Below are 22,041 nucleotides of genomic sequence, written 5' to 3' on the forward strand. Positions count from 1 at the left end.
ACACTCACCAGCACCCCCTTCCCTGCAGCACCTCGGGCCTGGCTGGGCAGGGGGCAAGAGAGCCCAGCGCCGCGGAGCGCGGCAGTCACAGCAGGGGCATATTGAATTCAAAAGCAAACAGGGCGCGGGGTGTAGGCTATTTGGGGGCAGTGTACGCGTTTGCTTTTCTGGCTAAACCTCAGCTTGTGCCTCTTTACTTCCCGGCTGGCCAAGGAGGGCGCGCAGGGCGCTGCGGTAGCGGTTCAATGCAGGGATGGGGGCTTCCGATTTCTGTAGTTATTTTGGAGGGCCTGGAGGGGTGTATGTGTGTGGGGTACCCTCCGTGCCCGGCAGGAGCGCAGCCCCCGTACCAACCGGCGTCGTCCGCCGGGCAACGGCGGCGGGTACGCGAGAGTGGGCGGGTGTCCCGGGCGGCGGCGGCGGCGGCGGCGGGCGGGCACTAAGACTGCACCGCCCCCGGGCGCTGCGCGGCGGCCGCAGAAGAGGAGGAGACCGGCGGGCCCGGGAGGAGAGGCGCGGAGGGGAGCGGAGCTATGTTAAACCCGGGATACCGCTGAGGCGGGGCGGGCCAGGCCACAGGCGGGGGCTCTCCGGCATCGGGCGCGCAGGGGCCCGGCTCCCGAGGCGGCGGCAGGCAGCATTTCGGCGCGGAGAGCGGCTCCGCAGCCACCGAGCCAATGAACATGTCAGTGTTGACTTTGCAGGAATACGAATTCGAGAAGCAGTTCAACGAGCATGCGGCCATCCAGTGGATGCAGGAGAACTGGTGAGTGCCGCCCCCCGGCCCCGCCGATCGGCGGAGAGGCGCTGAGCCCATCCGGGTGCGCGCTGTGTGCGCCCGGCAGCGCGGTGCGGCTCCTCGCCGCCGTGCGCGGGCACACGGGCGGGCGCTACTGCCGGCGCTACCTGCGCGCCCGTGCGCGGGGCCGCCCCGCCGGGTTACGCAAGGCCAGGGCATCCCGCCGGCGGTGCGATGCTGCTCGGTGTGCTGCGGTGCGGGCCCCGACCTCCCGCCGCCGCCTCCTGCCGTGCCCCGGCCTCCGGGTGGCCCGGCGGTGCAGAGCCGCACACGTGCCCCAGGCTCTGCCCTCGGCCTCCCGCGCCTCCATCCCTGCCCGTCCCTCCCGCTCCCCGCTCGTTAAAACAAGTTGCGCGTTTGCCAGTGCTCCCCGCGGAGCCCCTTTCCTTCCCGCTCCCCTCCCCCAGCTCCTAATAAAACTTCATTTGGAGCCATGCGGCTATTAACTTTCCCGGCGTGTGCAGGGAGCTGGGGCGAGCTGAGCCGCGGCGGGATCCGCCGTGCTGGTCGCTGCGCAGAGACTCCGCGGGGTTGCCCGGGCTGCGACGAGATGGAGCCGCACGGACACACGCGCACAGACACACGCAAACGGACACATGCACGCACACAGCCTTGCCCGCCCAACGGGAACGCTGTGCCGGTAGCCTGCTTCGTGCCCCGCACTGCCCCGGCGGCATCCCTGGTCCCGGGCGCGGTCCACGCTGCTACCCGGGCCTCGGCTGGCAACGTGGAGGGAGCGCCCCGGCTGCCACTGCCCTCTCCTGCGTCGTACCCAGCGGCCGTCCTTGGGCCGGGATCTCCCTCTCCATCACACGTGCCCAGCACCTTGCTTCTGGCATTGGCTGTCTGTATGGTTCTTGTGTTCGCACCTTGCCTGTGCTCACTCGTGCTTTGCTGCTGCATTGTCCCCAGCCACCCTGACCTGGTGTCCAGTCTCACCCTGTCTGCTGCTCCCGTGGTGTCTCTCCCCAGCTTGCCCCCTCCTTTCCCATTGTCCACATGTCCTCCCTCAGCAGTGCCACCTGCCCTCTCAGGTTCCTTCAATCCCTGAATCTCCCAAGTGAGGAACTTCCCGGTGCTACCCTCAGGTGACGATGGCAGGATAAGACTGTCTCTGGGTCCAAGCTTTGGTGCCTATGTTTGCAAGGTAGAATGGGCCCAGATCCTAGGTGGATCTCAGCCAGGGACTTGCTAGAATCCTCCAATGACTCTTCTCAGGGCTTCTAAATGCAGTATAATTAAAATGACCCTTTAAGTGTGTGTGTCTCCATTCCCCTGCAGGTGAACTCATTAGCTCTTTGGGGGTTACCTAGTGTCACTCATGTTTCCAGAAAAAGGAGACCACATAGATACTCTTGGGCTGGGAGTGTTGGATGCTTCCCATTTTGTCCATGTTCCAGAAAAAATTGGCATCAGAAGAGGACAAACTGGTAAAAGGGGGGGAGGGGGGGGGGAGAATACCCAAATGTATTTTGTAGCCAAATAACTCAGGAGAGATGTGGTTTAGATTAAAGAACATAACTAGGAGCCAGTATTCCTGTGTCATCTTCTTGGCTCTGCTGTACTTCATGGCATGACCTTGGGAACATTATTACATAACCTCTCCTAGGCCTCAGTTTCTCCAGCAGGGAAAGACCAGAGGGGTAGGGAGTAATAATGCTGAAATGCTCTCATGAGGTGCTTTGATGACTTCGGTAATGTTTGCCGAGTGACTTGAAGATGTCAGGTACTATATAAATGCTAAGCAGTGTTGTTAAAATCTCCCTGGCAGTCTCAAGTGCTGCAGAGTCTCCAGCTGGGACTCTTGTAATGCCAGGCTTTCTCTTCCCAGCTTCAAAGGAAGAGACCATCAGTTTTATGTTGCTGCTGTACAGCTAAAGAGGCAAAATGGTCTGTGTGCACACGCTTTTCAGTCTGTTTTGCCTTCTGTAAGGGAACTGATGAATTATTACCTTTGATTCACATGAAAGTAAAGGAGAGCAATCTGCTTGTGGCCTGGGATTGTTTCTGGAAGTGAAATGGAGCTGTGCCCACTGTCGTGGCAGACTTGTCATCAAAATGCCGCTGAAGACCCTTTGGAGTTTTAGGTTAAATTGTGTGGCTTTATCTTCAGGTTATTCACTTGCTTAAAGAAAGCTGCTGTACCAGCACTTGAATTTTGTGGGGGAACTTAACTGGTAAAATGCATCAGCTAAGGTCCATACAAGAAGGTTTTGTTCTTCATATCAGGGTGACACTGTAGGTTTGTTTATGCAGACACTGATGGCAGTATGTGGCTTCTTGACTTTGTAGGTGTAGCCTTAACATATGCATCATTAACGTAAGAGCATTCTAAGATGAGGCTGATGAGTAGTAGTTTCTAGGGATGAACACAGTTGTGCATTCTTTGGGGAGGAAGGTGGACTAAGTGGACTTGCTTCAGGAAAAGCTAGTAGGATTTTATACCATAATCTCCATTTAAATTAGGATGCCATACTATTACCATGTCTAACATGGAGGTAAACACATTCTGTAGGTGTGGCATTTGTTGTTGTGCTTAACTTTAGAAATCTTTCTTGATCCTATCCAAGGCCATAAAAACGCCTAGGCTGTGAGGTGCTGGGGGGTGAGGGTGCTTTAAGGAGTTGACCGTGTCTTTCGGATTTTAAGAAAAGTCCTTGGATTCTGACTGGGTCACATATGAAGATGTAGGCCAGTTTGAGGAAGGACGTGGATACCTTTGCATACCCTCTGGGTTCTGAGCTGGTTAAAGCACTGACAAGCCCTTTTAATTATAACTGTGCAAGCCTAAACCTGGAAAAGCTTGAACGCAAAGCCTAGGAGTAGCAGCATACCCCTGGGTGCTGGTTTGATTGGTCTGGATGGATCATGGTGGCTGGTTCTGTTTGGCCAAAGCTTGTGCCTCCTTTGCCTCTGTCCTCCAAGCCTGTCCCAAAGTCCATTGCTCCCTGGAGCAAGTGCACGTCCTCTGCACCCACTGATCGCTGGCACCCAGGTTTTTCTTCAGCACAGCCCCATCCTACTGTTTATTTCCTCACTGCATCTGCCCCTGGAGATCAGTCCTCTGAGGCTGACATGAACGGAGCCTGTCTGACAGTGAATTGGTCTAATGGCAGTGAACGAGGTCCTTCTTGCTTCATTCCAGATGTTCCTGCTTCACTTTAGAGAGGCCCCATCCTGCAGTGTGCATTGCGGGGGGACCTCTTTAGAGCCTGGGTCTCAGTTAGTAGTGCTGTAAAGAGGCTACTGTTTTGACACAGAAGAAAAATGAATTGTCTGTTCCCTGACACTTACAAGCTGATATGTTTCATGCCCTCCTCAATGCATAGCTTATGTGTATATATGTTTATGTACCCTTACGGTACAGCCCCCAAATTGCCTGGTTCTCCTGAAGAGAGACGTGAAGGGCAGAGCAGGGTTGCAGGCTGCAAAGGCAGACCTGCACACTGCTGGTCTGAGAGTGAGAGCCACCCAATCAGTTGTCTTCCCTAAACAAGCGATGGTGGGTTTTCAGGAGGTTGAAGAACTAAGGGGTTCATTTAGTCTCATGAAATCAGTTAAACTTTCCCATACTGTGGGAAAACTGTTGTGGATGTACCTTTACATGTGGTGCCACGAGGTAGCTTTTAAAATGTGATACAGTATCAATTTAAGATAAGATCCACTATCTTACTGTACTCAGACCATGGGAGGCTTGATTTCAGTATGATCAGGAATAAGTCAAATGTTTATTAAGATGATTACTTACAAAGATTTCTTAAATCAAACTCTCCCAGCACCTCCTCACAAACTTCTTCAGAGAGGGGAGGGGGATGAAATAAATAATCTGCAGGGGATTTCCCTCTGCCTTAAACTGCAGTGTGAGAATTGATGTAGCTCCAGTCCTTTATCTCTTGTGCATAAATGCATCCGTATTTGTGCAGAACATTCATAGTTCAGTCAGACATGCAGCAAAGAGGGCTGCGGCACTGGAATCCCGATTCCGGCTGCAGGCAGCGAGGCAGCAAAAACTGGCTGGTGCTTGGAAAAGCAGATAGCGACAGCAACGCACGAATGGAGCAGTGAGCGCCGAGGTCCTTCCCATCGTGCCACAGAGCGCCAGGTTCGGGCATCAGCACGAAGTGACAGTTGTTCCTGTTATAATTGTCTGGCCAATAATAATTATCTTCAGATGTCTGCTGACGAGGGGCTCGCCAATGGGGAGGCAGGAGGCCTGTGCTGACTGCGCCGAGATTATCTGGGCGAGATGACGTCAGGGCAGGGCTTGCCTAAAATCACAGAAACTTTTCCTCTGCTGCTGCTCAGCTGCTGCTGCAGGGCTCCGGGCATCCCTGCTCTCCTGCCCTCCGAAGGCTCCCCCCCTCCTCCTTTTGTGTGCCCCTCCTGGCTTTTTCCACGCCTGTTTTTCTCCTTGAAAAGCCAAGGTTTAACCCTTGGCAGCCAGTAGCATGCTCACAGGTAGCAGCAGGAGCTCAGTTGGAGCAGAGGAGGATGAGCAGGATGGCAGCGGAGCTGGTTATTCCCTAAAGATGCTGTGGGGCTCTGCTGCAGAAACCGGCTGTTTTCGTCTATGAGCTTCCAGTAAAGAGAGAAGCACTGTGTAAATGCAGCCAGGCATTTTTTAGTTTTAAAGGGCTGTGGTAACCCAAACTTGACTCTGAAATTGACTGTGTGAACCTTAGATGAGTGTAAATGTTTGTGTATTGAAAACAAACATCCAGGTGCAGGGAGTTATTTTTAGCCTTTTGTTAGCAAAAATGTTAATGTGGTGAGGGGCAGAAAGTACAGCCAATGCTAAGAGAAATTTATCCTTTGGTGTGATTTTCTTTCCAGTCAAAACTGGAGATAGATGTTGCGGAGCAGAGGGTCAACTAATTTGGATTTGAAACACACTTGCCTTTTAATAATTCACAGAAGCACCATCATCCTAGACAGATTTGTTTCCTAAATGCAGAGCAAGCTTTCCTCATCCACTTAAGCTACTCTTACCTCACGCAGAAATCAAGAGTGAGAGGCTGTGCACGTATCTCTCCAGGCATACGTGTGTGGCAGCCAAAAACTGATGTAAATTACTTCTTTTTTTTTACCCTCTCCTGAGCTCTTGCTAAATGCCAGAGAAGGATGTGGAGGGGACACAAGAGTCGCCCTGCCCTTCTCTTTGTGCTGCAGCAAGGACTCAAAGGGAAAGTGTATGAGTTGCTCTTTACCACAGCAAGACTGTTGTGCTTGAACAAAATTCAGCCAGCGCAAGAACTGAGCCTACCTCCACATTTCATCCCCAGAGGGGCTTTTTTCTGTTCTCTCATGCAAACTGTCCATAAAGTTGAAAGGACAATCAGCGCACGGTAGCTTTGGAGCTGGAGAAATTAGAGGGTACTGCTTCTTTGCCTTTCCTCCATCCCTCAGGCCTTTCTGAGCAAAAGGCTGATACAATGGAGTATAACAGGGCTTTGGCTCCTTGAAAATGCAAGGACAGAGTCTATGGGGAATAACAGTACATGTCATTTCAGAGTTCATGTATTTTCTGTCTGTGTGTGGGGGAAAAAAAAAGAAGGAAAAAGACTGTGGCAGAGAAATGTCATCCTGAAGATAAATACATGGGTGTCTTCTGGGTTCAGCCTACCACTGAAACGTAGGCATTGGCCTTATGCTTACTGTATCCCTAGAGTGTGAACACATCTGTCATCATGTTACTTCACTAATTTTTAAGCCTCTGAGAGTGAAAACATCTCTTCCACTTTGTCAAACACCATGTGCCTGTGGGAATAATGAACTTGTAAGAATGGAGCAAGAAGTAATTCAGGAGCTTGCCATTTCCACAAGTGAAGAAGAGCATTCAGGAGTGTTTCGGTTTGGGATGAGATGTGGCATGCTACGTCTTGGCACTTTTGAAAAAGTAACTCATATTGTCAAGTAGGCATACACTGTGAAAGCCCAACAGTGTTTGTGCAGGCATGGGCTGAGTAGCAAGTGGTGGCACAAATCCTTAGATTCAGGGTGCTTTATGTGGACGGGCAAAGGAGTGATGGGGAGAAGCCGATTTGCCCTGGGACTAGGGTGCAGGGTGCCCAGGTATCTCCTTTCTCCTCTAAATGGCCTGACCCTGAACCACAGGGTAGACAGTCTGGCAGACAGTCTTTTCACCTCTGGGGCTGTTTCTGCTAGCTGATGGATGCAGGCACCCTTGCAGAGAGGGACAGATTCCTTTGCTGGTTAAATCCATGTGAAATAGGTAGCAGAAGGCACCCTGTGTGCTGGTCCAGCTTTCTAGCCTTCCAAGCTGTAGCTTCACAGGGATGTGGTGTTAGGGGCGTTGGAGTGGCACCAGGCAGCTGTCCTTTCTGTTACATGGTAGCATCCCTGCTTCATCAGTCCTGACAAAAGTACAACCTGCAGTCAACCTCCATAGGCACTTTTGCAGCACAGGCGAAGGCAGCCTGAGCGCAAAGAGCATCCTTGGCCAAGGTCATTGCCCCATGTCGAGAGGACAGCAGTTTTTATGGTGGCACATGAATTGCTGTTGGCTGTTTTGCTGTCAGGTCACATATGTTTCTGGGCTCCTCCTAGGCACCACAGTGGTATTACTTTCCTGAATGCCAGTTTTTAATCATAACCTTGATGAGGAGCCACTGTTTTTTACCTTGATGCATTTTGTCTTCCTGTTAGTTTTTCTGAGGCGGACACTGTTATGTGCATATCCCTTGCAACGTAGAAATATTAAAAACTGTCCAAAAGCAGTGAGTAAAATTTACATGGGAACATCCATTTTCTCCTCCTCCCTGAAACGGGCACAGTCTGGTTGTCCCTCATCTGGTAAGAGTAGCACTCTAGACAGGCTACAATGATTTGTTAGATCCTGGTCTTTTAATGAACTCCGTGCTGGTAGATGTTGCCTGTTAATGGGGCTCAGGGTAACCAGGAGATCGCTTCATGTAACTCATTGTGTGATTAGGGGTCTCGATTACTCCATTTTCTGCAATGCCTAACATAAGTGGCCTTTTCCATGACCTCCTTGCTGAAAACGCAGTGAGCATTCATGTTCAGTACACCTACTGCTCCTTAAAAAGTCAAACATGGTCATGTTCCCATTGGTCTCAGCAGAGAAAGGTCTGGCAGAGTATTTAACTCTCAAATTTATGTGCTGCATTTGCCATTGGTCTCTTCTCCACAGCCATCTATAGTGGTACTGGGAATAAAAGGATGTTTTGTACTTTTTTCCTCCTTTATGTCATTGCGCCGTCTCTGCCCCTTGCTCAAGAGTCTATCCCAAGCCCTTTTCAGCTGACTTTGATCTGCTGACTCTTAGTGACCAATATAGAGATAAAAAAGTGGAAAAATTTGTAAGGGAAAGGCTGTAGTATTTCTGTCTTTGTGACTGTTAGCACTGGCAGGCTGGTACCCTGGTGTGCTGGGGTCCAGGGAGGTGGGACAAATGGGTGGGGAATGCAGAGACCCTTCTCTGCAAAGGCATTATCAGTACAGAGCTGGAGACATTGGAGGGTGTAGAGCTGGGGTTTCTTTATTTGCTTTAAGGGAGTTTGTGGAGCTTTCCACAGTTTTGAAAATGATTTTGTGGTACAGGGTCCATTGGGACTGTAGAAGGCAAGATGATGTAGAACACTTTTTGGAAAGCCTAATCAAGAGAGAGTTTAGATGCTTTCTTCTTTTAATGGAAATGGGCAGAGGTTAAAACATTATTTTAAAATGTAAATTAGTGTCAGCTAGAATGTAAAATAAACTTTCCACTGTCTCAGATTCTATCGAGGTATGAGCTGTTTGTGTAACCACGTTACCTGCATACTGCCACCCAGTACTTCTTTTCTTGCAAGCTGTTTTGTCAGCCCTCTTGAACCTTGTCTCAGGTTGGAGTGGAAGGGTTGTGTATTTACTCTATGGCTACAGAGCACGTGGCACAGCAATGTACTGTCCCTGACTTATTTAAGGACTGGGAGCAATGTGGAAGGACTCCAAAGCCATCATGACCTTGGTTTAGTTAGAGAAGGGACCCAGATCCTGCAGAGCTGACATGCCATGAAATGATGAAATGGGCAGATCTTGCATCTGCTGAACAGTCCTTGACCTCTGTTGGGTAGAGCTGGTATTCAGAGTTGGGAAGAAGAGGGTGTGATGAAAGTCAAAGATTTACCTCATGCCAGGGGACCTGGGGCTTTGCAGAGTACATAGAGTGGTTTATGCACTGTGAGGCATGCAGGGGAATGATGATCAGTACATTTCTGATAATATGGGGAGCCTGACTTCAAACTGAATGAAGCTGTAGCCACTGTGTACAAGTTAGGCGTCAGTCGATCAGACGCAGTTCTTCAAAGGATACCTGAGTCCCACAGTTTCAATAGAAACCCAGGACCTGTGCCATCTCTGGAAATCGCTGATTGTGCTTCACTTCCGAAGGTGTAAAATGGGAAACAATTCCTTCCTGGGGATATTCAAAGTTGTTTTTTCACCATGTCACAAAGGTGATCCTGAGGTTATAAGACCTGTATGAGTAATTACATTAAAACAGTACAGAGAACAGCATTACTGTGCAGCTCTACACTTGTACTAGCACTGAAGAATGCTTTATTCTTGTCAAGGATGTTGTGCGAAATTTGTCTCCTTGATTGTGGTAACTGAGGACTCAAAAGAGCTGCTGTAATATTTGAGGCAAGGCAGTTTATTGTTGGTGTCATGAGATTAAACTGCAAAAGTCCAGACCATTCTTAATTGTAAATTTGTGGAAGGAGCTGTCCTTCATATAGTTTAATAAAACTTCAGACTGTTCAACATCTTCTGACCATAACTTTAAAATAGAATATTTAAAATTTGTTTGCAGTTAGTTTCAGCATATGAAGCCTGCAAAGGGAGTGAAAAATGAATTGGACATCATCTATGATTGATTATGAGCTCCTCAAATTGAATGTGTTGGTTTTGCTATCTGATGGCTTCAGTTATCCCTAGACATAAAAGTTAAGGTCAGTCAAGAGCATTATTAAGGACAAGCATTTGCCCTGTATAAACACCAGAATGATATCACTGAGGAGTATGATCTTCTGGCTAATGAAATAGTCTGATTTTTTTTTTTTTTTAATTTTTCCTTTTTTTTTCTTATTTTTCTTTCTTTTTTCTTATTTTATTCTTTTTATTTAGAACCCTTAAGAGGTACTTAAGTGATAGTAAAATCCCCCAAGTATAAGCAAAAGCAGGATGCCAGAGTTGTTGCACTCTCCCATTCACATAGAGGGTTTATCAACAACTGTTTTCAAAGTCTGGCTTTTTCCTAATGTAATTATGCTTTTAGCTTTTAATGGGAGTTTTCCCTCTAGGTCTCCTGTTGTGCATCTGTTGAATGCAGGTCCTCTGTAAACAGTAATGGGAATTTTGTGGTTTCCATTATACAAATGTCCATGCAGCTGAAAGTCCTGGGTTTTCTTCCTTTTTGTTCTCTCTGGAGGGGCTGGCTCTCCAGCTCCTTTCCCATGTGTTTGGAGGTCACAACCAAGAGAGATGTTGGTTGTTAGCAGCAAATTCTGTGGACATCTTACATTTCAGTTCCTTACTTCTTGTTTCTTCATCCTTCTTGGCTTGACAGCCGAGCAGAAATCTCCAAGCTATTTCATACACCATGATGATCCTCTTGTTTTCATTAGCTGCCTTCACTTTTACAAAGACTTTTGCTCTGTCGACATGGTAGCTCTGGGGCCGACGGCTGCCAGGGCCCAAGTTAGACCTCAACCCCTCTTCAGGGTGTGGATGGGGACCTGGCCCTTGTGCGCAGGCATCACCATGCTTTGGGTGACTGACCCAAACCCGGCAAAACCTGCTGGTGATTTCAGTGTGTTTCCGAGGTAAAAAGAGAAGCAACGAGGTTGGGCTAAGTGGAATGGATGAAAAGAATGCATAGCATTGATTGCAGACCCCAATGAAACAGTTTGTTTAACAGGTAGAAGTATTTTGAGCTGCATAATGTTGTCTTTACATTATTTTGTGAGGGCATTTCCCCATTGCATTTTTTTGTAAGATGCTACTGTTGGCCACTGTCTGAAACAAGATACTGATCTGATTCAACCTTTGATCTGACCTGATCACTCCTGTGTGCTTTAGTACCCTTTCTTGATCACATGTCTGATAAAGAAAGTACTATTTTTGGTACCAGTCACAACAGAACTGTGTGGAAGTGGCATTCCCTCTTGCAGTGGCTCTGTGTACACAGACCATCAGTTTATTTTGTTAAATCATTATCTGTTGTTTCAGAACTCTGTAAATATTGTGGAGTTAAATCTTACTTGGATTGGCACTTCATGCTGAAAATGCCCAATGATCTAACATATTGCAGCATTTCTGGGGATCTGATGCTGGGCAGAGAATTCCCCTGTGCAAGGCACTGGCCAAGGATGCTATGAAAAACCCTTGTCTTACCCCTAACATCTTGGGGGGGTTAGCTTAAGACTAGTAGTACCCCAGGCAGACAAAACTAATTATTTTTTAAAAGGTTCAGATAACTTATTGCTTGGGCTGTCAGAGCCAGATCTGTGCAGCTACCTTGCCACCACCTCTGTAATGTGGGTAGTTTTGCAGATATCCCATTGGAGTGAGGACAGCTCCAAACAGCCTACACCATGGGTAAAAATAATGTTATAGCTCTGAGAGGAGTCCTTGGAGTCCTCAGTTAATGTGTCCCTGTTCACTAACTTTTAGTATCACATGTGATGGGTTCAGGGTTGGTTTTTTTGGTTTATTTTTAAGAATTTCCCATAAGCTTTCCAGCATTTTCCAAGAGCTCTCCTCCTACATCAGCGCTCACGTCATGGACGAATTTCAAAATTTAGTTTGGAAGATAGGATCAACACAGGTGTTCCTGTTGCAACATTTAGAGCCAGATTGTCGCAAGGCTGTTGTATGCAGGATGCTCATGCTTGTTAGGAAATGAGAGAAAATGTTTTACTGAAAGAAACATTTTGAACACCTGGCCCAAGATGTTCATGAGAAGTGGTCTTTGTGTAATGGTAGCCCTGTATAAAGATGGTAGTTACAGTGCATGCCTTTCCTAGGTTCCTCCACATACGTCTTTTGATCCTGCTCAAGAGGTTTGCACATCTGAGATCCTGATATTTGATGATTACAGGCAGTTTGTATTACTGTTCACTCATTCAGTCATTTGAGCACCCTGCAGGCACCGGTGATGGGATTTGTCTGACCACACATAGTCACCTGCTGCACGAAGTGCCTGAGTCATCTCATCCTGAAATAGGGAGCTAAGAGAAATAAGTTGCATCCTAAAACCATTCCCTTCTCTGCACTGAATATGAAGAGACTCCTAGGAGCTAACCGGACCACAGCCATTTCCAAACATCTTTCTTCCTTTCTCTTCCACCATGCATTTTCTTCTTTTCCAGCTATCTACTTAATTTTTTCCTTTACATCACCCTTTCCCCCTCTCTCTTTCATTTTCTGTACATCTTTTAGGAACAGTCAAACCGGGTGGCTGGAGAAGCCCTCTGTGCTCACACAAAATAGCCCACGCAGTGCCAAACTACTGGTGTGGGTTTTGGAGCTGGGCTGATGGAGCTGGGCAGTGCAGACCTGGCCCTGCGTTGTCTTTGGATGAACAGCAAGAAATACTGCATTGGGGTAGTCCGCTACCATCTTCTGATGGAAGTCACTTGGTACTTGATTTCTGGAATAGGGCAGTAACAAAACAAGAGTGCTTACATGTAGCTTTCCTCAGCCCCTGTCATATCCTGGTATAAAAGGAGCCTCTTTTAAAAGCTACTTTCCAGTCACTAGCTGGAAAAACCCTAAATAAAGTCTATAATAAAACTTCTGTTTGCTTCAATGCAAGAGATTTAGTTCCTAAGCTTGTATATGTTGGCTGAATGTAATGTAGCATCTGGTACGTAGAATGATTATGACAGCTTGCATATTTTGAAATGGTCATTGCTGTAAATGGAATAATTGGAAAGGATGCTAGAAGAGTATGAAGATGAAGAGGTTGTGTCTACATTTAGGAAAAAATACACACCAGGCTGATAATATGGGCAATCCAGAGATTAGAGAGAAATAGTAATGATAAGAGCTATCACAGCTTTTTATTGTGTGGCGATCAAGCAGAGCTCCTCCCTGTGCTTTCTGTAGTAGCATGCTCTTGATTGGGATGAAAAATGGGCTAGGATAACAAAAAAAGGATCTGTTAGTATGTATCCTGTAATGGCACTAAAGCTGGGAATGCAGGTTTTGATCTCAGCCTTTCCAAATGCTATTCTTGCCTTAGTAGTCCCTGTGATGCTGCTGTGATGTCATGGAGCATATTCCTCAATGAAACGCTGGTGGCCTCAGGATAGTCATGCAAAGTATGTAAGATATCGAGAGTGGTCCTTTGGTATATCTCCATGAAGTCCTGCAAGTACGGTGAGCAGTTTTGACTTGCATCAATTAAAATGGCTTATATGATTGGGAGAGGCTTTTGACAGACCACAAGTATCTTCCCTACACTTTTACAATTAAATTCCAGCATTTTGTCTTCATAGGCTGTGTCCTGATGACCTTAGTTATGATCCGTATTTATTGCTGGCAATCAGTTACGGCGCTTTCCATTAAATTAGATCGTATTGTATCTGTTTACAGGGGAAGAGAATTTGGCTTCAGACATCTTTAACCCATTTGCCTTGTTTAAAATTTCAAGAATGAGTCTTGACTTGGTGGGATTTCAAATAGCTCTTGTGTTATTAAAATAGCTGTGTATCTGGAAAGAGGGACAGTTGCGTTCAGTGTATTACCATGGAGGGTTATAGTATTTTAGCATCTAAGGTCTCTACTGAATATCACAGTCACATTCTTGGTAAGTTAGATACTTTAATGTCAGAAAGCTCTATAATGTAACATTTCTAACAGCAGGAGGGATGTCTTGGAAGTGGTGGATCTGCACAGCCTCCAGGGCTGCTCTGAGAGCTGCCCAAAACCACTGCTGGAACAGTTTTCAGCAGCAGAAGTCTTGCCAGATTAGAATGACCAATTCCACTAACTTTCATCCGAGTTGTCTCCTCTTAGCTCCCAGATACTCTATGACATTAAAAGAAAGCAAGACTTTGGTTCCCAGCACTTTTGAGAGAGTCCCATTGCACGTACAGTAAACAAAGCACATCAAACATGATGGTACATGATGGTTCCATCATGTGTTTTCCCTGACTGCTGGATGAAATTCTGCCCCTTGAATGTCAGCCAGCCTGTGAGGCAACAGGGACAGCCTCCCTGCCACCGAGGTTGCATGATGGGGTGATGTCAAGGTGGGTTGCCTTGGGTTTATTGGTGCTGGAGTAGCTTCCCAGGGTAACTTTTCCCCATGCCATGCAGATGCAACCAGTGCTACAGTTAGGTGAATTGGCTGCCTGTGCCAAACTGTTCCAGCTGCCTTGCCTGGAGGCTACCTGCATGGCCTTCCTGAAAGTAGTCCCAGAGACAGCTTGGCATGGGAATGATGTATCCTTTGATATTTAGAGCCCATGACAGCATGTATAGTGAGATGTTCATGGCTCATGTGCCCAAAAGGTTGCATGCAGTCTAAGTGGTTTCCTTCTAGCTGCATAAGTGAGGACAAATACTCTAAATTATGAATAAGAAAAACATCCCTCTCAGGCTGGATCTCAAAGTCTGCCATGGTAACACCCTGCGATCTGGTCCCTAGACTAGCCTGCTCAACCTGCTTCACTCAAAGAGCGGGTAAGGCATCCATCCAGAGAACTACAGGCTTTCAGGGACTAGTGGCTTTCACTATTACGATTGGGGTCTGGGAGTCATCCAGGTCAGTGAGAGACATGCCTGGGACTTGAATGGGAAGAGGATACAAATTTCTGTGCATGAGTACATAAGGTGGCTCTGGCATTAGCTGTAGCTTTGATTCAGAGAGAGATATGAGTGTTGCTGAAGTCAGAATAAGCTGCCATCCTGCAGTAATACCTATGTATGTATGTAAATGCAGGATGTGGCTGTGGAATCAATGGTAGTATGTGGGGGATCACTAGAAAGCATGAAGATTAAACTGAAAAGGGCTTGTTTCCCTGCCTGGCTTATGTCCAGTCCTCCCTGTGCAATTGCTCCTCTTCCAGAATAAAACTACCCATCTCCAGTGTTGAACCAGTTAATGCAAGCAGGGGCTTAGGCTGCTTTCTGCTGTGCTCTGGGGTAGTGACTGTATGCTGGAGAACGCCTTGCAGAACAGAAGGGGTAAAGAAATGTCTGTTCAAGTCAGGGTGTGTTGACTCACAAGGGTCATTTTGAAGGTTATGGATATATGTTAGGCAGGTATTAAATAGCTTTTGCTTTATAAATATCATTTACAAAAGCAAGTATCCTCTTCAGAGCGCCAGAGTGTATAAGGATATGAGTTAATTAGTCTGCATTTTCAAAGTGGTAGAAAAACAGAATTTGGATCAGAAAAATTGCAAAAAATTTTGATGGTGACTTAAAATCCAGTGACTTTTGTAAAACTTCCTGGCCTCGTACCTGCTTTTTCTTCCCACTCACTGCTTTCTGCAGCTGTGTCCATTGAACGTGGTGTGGTCATTTGTGATGTGTGTGACTCGAGAGAGGAGAGGTTCAGACCTGCTGTCCGATGGCTCACTGCAGAGGGGCAGGTCCACCTGTTGATGGGGCAGGTTGTGATGGTCACTGTGGCACTAAGTCACTTGTTTTACAGAGAACTGTGGGCTGGCAGGAGGATGAGCCAGGCCACAGGCTAATTTGTAGACAGGCTCAGCGGAGCATTTCGTGGCCTGCAAAATGACCAGGCCAATCCTGCAGCCTTTATCGTGACACCTGAGGCAGCAGCACAACCAGCCTCCTTTGCTTTACCAGATTCCCATGCTCGCGTCTCCATCTTTCTAAACATGGCACAGATTTTTTCACTTCCCAGACCTAAGAATGGGGGGAGGGCAGTGGAAGAAATCTGCATTAAAGCTATTGCCATACCAGTATGAAAATGCAGAGGCCCCTTGGCAAAAGGGAGGGGGGCCCTCACATGGGGGTCGTGTGTTGTCCAGGTTATCTGGGATGTAGCTTTGCAGTGAGAACAACCTTGCGGTGCATTCAGAAATGCTTGCCTGACTAACATATTGCTTACATTTGCTGACTCACTCCTGCACTGCCTTTTCTTTCTTGTTCCCTGGATGCCTTGATTTTTATCTCTGTTACTAGGGCTGTGTCCCAGACACTGTATAATAAGCGTGTTTGTGTTTGGCTTCTGTGGAGGTAGGAGGCATCTACATTTGGATACAAATGTTAATATAATTCACCCGTAAGTGAATAATAGCAACAGAATACAGGGGCCTGACCCCCCCTGCCCCAGCATGGGTGGGAAGGCTGTGAAATGCAGCTCTTGGGGCAGAGCCACCCCCAGCATCACCGCCTGGGACTTTGCTCCGTTCAGTGTTAACTGCTCTTCAGGTCCTGCTCCCCAGCAGTGTTTTGACCTATTAAATTCAGCCTATGCTTTCACCTGTAGAGGACACTAATACAGGCAGCCTGTGTCTGAAAGTCCTTTCGGGGTGGGAGCCGTACATGGCCATGGCTGATAACTGCTTCAGAGCTGCTGGTTCCCCACTGCCCTGCTTTTTCTGGAGGCATGTGGGTGATCAAAGCTCCTGCTCAGCACCCACCCTGGACATAGGGTGTTCCTGGAAGAGCTTCATCTGGCTCCTGTCTGGGTGAGCTGCAGAAGCCCTTCATCGTCAGAGCCCTGCTTGCTTTCCTGCTTTGATCTTTCACCCGGGGCCATCAAATGTCCCTGTCTCTTGCCACTTCAAAGGATGGCTGTTCTTAATGTGCAATGCCTATGTACTTCTGGAGGTACGGCTCATTTCCTGTATGTCTTCTCAAATACCAGTGGTCTTAAATGACACTCCTAAAATGTTTGTGGATCCAGGTTAGCATACAAGGAAAATGACAGCTTCAGGGTTTTTCCCTTTACAGACTAGGTTCCTAGGCTTTGTCTATGGGTATCCCAGATAGTTTCAACTATCCTGTCTTCTTAATCTCTTCTGAACAGGCCACCATTTATTTCTCCTGTCCAGCTTGCTGAGGGCTAGTTTGAATCCCATCTCATTAAGTTGCCATCACATAATGCTCTTTTCTCTTGTTTTAATCAGATGATGTCCAATGTTTTTCCCAGCAATCCTCATGCAAAGAGTGACATTGCATGGCCAATTACCAGGGAACTAATTGGCAAACAGCTTCTTCCCTTATGGTTCAAAGAGCATTATCTGTGCATTCCCAGGAGATCGTACCACACAGCATCACCTTGCAGCTGCATTGCTGTGAATGAAGCGTGCTTTTTCCCTGTGTGCTGGTTCCTGCTCATCAGTTTTGTGTCAGACTGAGAGCAGATGGCACTCCCCAATGTCACGAAGCAGAATCTAGCACTGACAGTGCCTTCAAAACCCTCTCTGCATTGAAGCTACAGCCCCTGTGTTCTGGTTCTGCATAGCAGCAGCTGAACAGAGGCACACTTCTGAGTGCTCAGGCATGGTAGTTTTGCTTTAAGGAACTTCAACTTGGAAAGGGCTGCATTTCTGGTTCTTTTTAGGCGTGATTGCTTTTCTCAAGCCAAACTATTTATGGCATTTCTTATTGCAGGTTTCAGTATTCCAGGTTCAGTGAGATCAGTGATATTTAGCATTTATAAACAGAAATTCTAAGTTTGAAAATCTTGGCACTTTTGATTGTGACTTTTGTAAGTGCTGGAGGCCATTAAACATGCAGCTTCTGTGGTGTCTTCTGTTAGCCGTTTCTTCATGGTGGAAATCACTGTCAGCTTCTTGAACCAACCCCTGAAAAGCCCCCAGGCATTTTGGTGGCAAAGCTAAGGAACTGTGTGACCAGCTTTGCTCACTTTTGGATTTACATTTTTGTCATTGATTCTGAATACATATTGGACCAAATACATAAGCAAACAATATCAGGAGGGTGTGTGCTTGCACTCTCGCACTTACTTTTACTGATTCTCAAAAGCAGTGCCTAGCACCTTGGGCCCATGCAGTGAGAATTAAATGATGAGAAGAGCTGTTGTTTTACATTTAACATCTTTGTCAGCAACATGGCCAGTGGGATTGAGTGCACTCTCAGGAAGTTTGCTGATGACACCAAGCTGTGTGGTATGGTTGACACACTGGAGGGAAGGGATGCCATCCAGAGAGACCCTGATGGTCTTGAGAGGTGGGCAGTTGCCAGCCTCATAAGTTCAAGGCCAAATTCAAGGTCCTGCACCTGGGTTGGAGCAATCCCAGGCACAGCTACAGGCTGGGCAGGGAACGGACTGAGAACAGGCCTGCAGAAAAGGACCTGGCGGTGTTGGTTGATGAGAAGGTCAACATGAGCTGGCTTCAGTGTGTGCTCCCAGCCCAGAAACCAACCGTATCCTGGGCTGCATCAAAAGGAGTGTGACCAGCAGGTCAAGGGAGGTGATTCTCCCCCTCTGCTCTTGTGAGACCTCACCTGCAGTACTGCATTCAGCTCTGGGGCCCCCAACACAAGAGGGATGTGGACCTGCTCAAGCAAGTCCACAAGAGGACCATGAAGATGCTCTGAGGGCTGGAGCACCTCTCCTATGAAGACAGGCTGAGAGAGCTGGGCTTGTTCAGCCTGGAGAAGAGAAGGCTTCCTTATAGCAGCCTTCTAGTACCTAAAGAAAATGGAAATGGAGAGGGGCTTGTTGGAAGGGTGTGTAGTGACAGGACAAGGGGAATGGCTTTAAGCTGAAAGGGGGTAGATTTAGATGAGATGCTGAGAAGAAGTTCTTTACTGTGAGGGTGGTGAGGCAGTGGCAAAGGTTGCCCAGAGAAGCTGTGGCTACCCCATCCCTGGAAGTGTTCAAGGACAGGTTGGACGGGGCTTTGAGCAGCCTGGTCTAGTGGACAGTGTCCCTGCCTGTGGCATATGAGCTTTAAGGTCCCTTAAACCAACCCAAACCATTCTATGATTCTATGATTAAATTGATCCTTCTCTATCCCAGCCTTCTTTGAATTTGTGTTATATTTAATGGCAAAGAGCATCTGGCATCATCTATTTGTAAATCATAAATTAAGATTTATTTTACCCACGTAAACAGAAACCAGTCCTAGAAGAGGCAATAATACGAGAGCTTTTAAAAAGATGCCTTATCAGTAAGTGGTAGTGTGTACTCTGTTGGGATCTTCTCTACTAAGATATTTCTTCATTTCTGTTGCCTAAGGTGAGCAATAAGCTTTACTTCAGCATGGCACTCTGTCACAGGATGGGGTGGGCAGTGATGCTGGAGAAAATAAACTCTCTTCTAGCTCCAGACTGCAGAACCTACTCCTGGTAACATATTTATGTCCCCTTATGCAACTGGATGATGAATTTTTGGGATGAATAGCTGTTTCTGTGCAGAGTTTAAAATGGGAACCAGGACTTTGGCACCTAACTTTCAAATACTCTCTTTTGAGAGTCAAGTAGGAGGCTTTGTTGCGTTACTAGAGAACGCTTACAGGCTGGAAACTGTAAGTCTCCTCCCACCCTGCTTGGGTCCCAGAACTGCTGGCCCTACAGCTTTGTGCCATATCCCCTACCCAGCCCAAAGCTGGCCACTTGGCTTTTTGTTTAAAATGAGGGAAGAGATTTGTACCTATGGAAGAGACTTTGGGCTGTCAGCACAGTCAAGGAAATATCCCTATATTAGTTATATGGATAGTTAGGCCAGATTTTCCAGCTGTTTATTTTACAAGCATGCTGAGGCATCTTAATGCAGTTAGAGGTATTAAGTCGATGTTGTTAATTTTAATGACTTTAATTGGCCTTTAGCATTTATGTTTAATCTAGTACTACTTATTGGCCTACACGGTATGTTGATACGTTTTAAAGCTTCAGACTTGGCAGCTTGCTGAGAGAGTACTTGTATTTCCCAGATACTTGGATGAATTTCTTTCTGCTGTTGTTAACCAATGTAGACTTCAGCTCTGCATTTGGACTAAAATTTAAAACCATCTACAGAAGGGAGCCTGATGCTGTAGTTGGAAGCAGCATCATGGGCTTTGAAAAGGGTGCCTGTATGTGTCTGCCAGGCAGAGGCAATGGGTGGAAAGCTGATGGAGAGAGAAACAGATTTGGTTTGGTTCAAATGAAGCGTAAAACATTGTACTAGCCAAGGAGGTCTGAGAAGCTGCCCAACAGACTGTACGACCTTGTTCACTGAAATGAAGCTTAGTTAGGGATGCTTCCAGCCTCTTCGGAGTCACAGGGAGAAACATCCTGCTGGGTTACAGCACAGCAGAAAAAGTATGAGCCACCATTTCTTTCTGTGCTGTTTGAACGTACTTGATTTTAGGATGGGAGTGCTTCTCCAGCAATGAAATTTCTGGGCTACATTAACCTTTAATCTGCTCTCTACTAGCTGGCAATTTATATCCTGATTTGCAGTGATTAAAAATTAATCTAGCTAGGATTTGGTGGTACTTCAGGATTCAGGCATTTTGATCTTGCAAGTCAGGTTTTAAACTAAATGCACATTACGTGTACATCTACATTAATTATAAAATAGAATCCGTCTTTCATTTTTGAAGTAAAGATTATTCATGATACTCTGGTATATTCAGAATTTCAGGTGTATCACTGCAGCTAAACAATCAGAAAGCATCTTCCAATTGACTGTTCCAGTTGACTTTGGAGGGGTACCTTTTGTGGTTGGTATCAGAAATGTGTACAGAAGGAGCTTTTAAGTCTCTATCTGTGGTGCTACGATTTTGCTGTTGTGTTTCAGGAAGCAAACCTAGCTCTGCCATGTTTTGCTGAGGCAAAGCTTCCACTAATACCATAGGACAAGTTTTCTTCTTTACCGTGAGCAGCTGGTTAAAAATGCTAACTTAAAAAGAGGAGATTCAAAGCCAGGTAAAGACCTGATTCTCTTATGGAGATAATCCTTACATGATTTTCCTAAATATTTTGTCAAGTGTTTCTGTCTCTTATTTTCTTAAGTGTACGTTGAGACTAATGCCTGCTGATCTTCCTTGGCTCAGCTTTCATCATCTAGTAACTTGAGGCAATTTGTGCACATCCTGGAATTTAGATATTTGGCTTATTTATGAGTAAATACCTCTCAGTCTCTGTTTAAATTTGCTTGAGTGTAGAGAGATGCTGATGTGCATATGCCACAGATGTATTGCAGTCATATTGCAGGTACTTGCACATGACAGATACTGTTCATTAGCTCCTCCCCAGCTATGACAAAATACTTTTGTGCCAAGTGGAAGCACTGGTTCGGGTATTTTCGATGCAGTTTTTGCAGAAGTTGCACTTAAACCTGTTCTTCTGCAAATATTAGCACAATCTTGTTTTTTTATTAGTATACCATAATTAGTATGCCTCTAAATTCTTCCTGGCAGGTTAGTAGTTCATAAAGGGCTACAGCATTTTCACTGGTTCAATTCAGTGGTTAAGGCTAAGCCATCTAACCAAAGCTGAAGTCTTCGGTTCCTGGTGTCGGTCCTCTGTCCATCTGACTTTCTTGGCTTGCTCCTCACCTTTTTCAGGTTATGATCTGTTTATCTTAAAATATCTTTTGATCTTTGACTTATAAACAAAGGCAGTAAACACTTCTGTAAAGTGTCCACGCTTTGTGGAGAGAGGTGTGCCATTAACTGTTTTGTGAAATAGCTTATTCCAGTAGGCCTTGAAATGTATTTAAATGGTAATCCTATTTCTAACCCCGGTTAGGTAAGTAACTATGTTTGTATTTTGACTTCTCTCCAAAGGGTAGTGCGTTAAGTTATCAAATAGGCTGCAGTCACACTAATGACAAATACTGTTTTAACACGCTTGAGTAGAAAATGGTACCATCCTCATGTAGCACCATGCCATGTATCAATTTTATGGCACTTCTCAAAAACAAATGTAACAAGCATTACTTTATAGAGGGTTACTGCACCCACTTCAGTAATAGGTAAACCCCCATTTCCACTTTGCTGTGCATTGAGTGTACTCTGTTTTACAGCATCACATTTTATTTGATACCAGCCTGGACTATGGTCACGTGTGAGGTGGTACTATTTCTCTTGAGTTTGGAAGCTGCTTGCAGTTCACCTCAGGATGAAGATCCAACAAATCTGCATGCACAAAGTGAAAGATTCAGGCTCTGGTTTTAGCTATATTAGAGTTTTTGAATATTGAAGGTCTTTTGATTTTGATTCTTACTCTTCTCTTACAGCGAATGTGAACTAGATCTAAAATCTCAACATGCTGTGCAT

General features: G+C 46.3%; 1 protein-coding gene across 1 annotated transcript in view; it reads left to right on the forward strand.

The window, feature by feature from the left end:
• Positions 1-454: 454 nt before the first annotated feature.
• The window catches only part of ELOVL6 (ELOVL fatty acid elongase 6), a 78,374-nt gene continuing 56,787 nt past the window's right edge, over positions 455-22,041 (forward strand). Inside the window, exon 1 of the mRNA XM_062636630.1 lies at positions 455-766. Within this exon, the coding sequence (XP_062492614.1) occupies positions 678-766 (89 nt within the window). The 5' untranslated portion in view covers positions 455-677. The remainder of the gene's footprint in view (positions 767-22,041) is intronic.

This window comes from Pezoporus occidentalis, unplaced genomic scaffold, assembly GCF_034315485.1.
Source record: "Pezoporus occidentalis ecotype Australia unplaced genomic scaffold, CSIRO_AGI_Poc_V1 ctg49, whole genome shotgun sequence".
NCBI classification, from domain to species: Eukaryota; Metazoa; Chordata; class Aves; order Psittaciformes; family Psittacidae; genus Pezoporus; species Pezoporus occidentalis.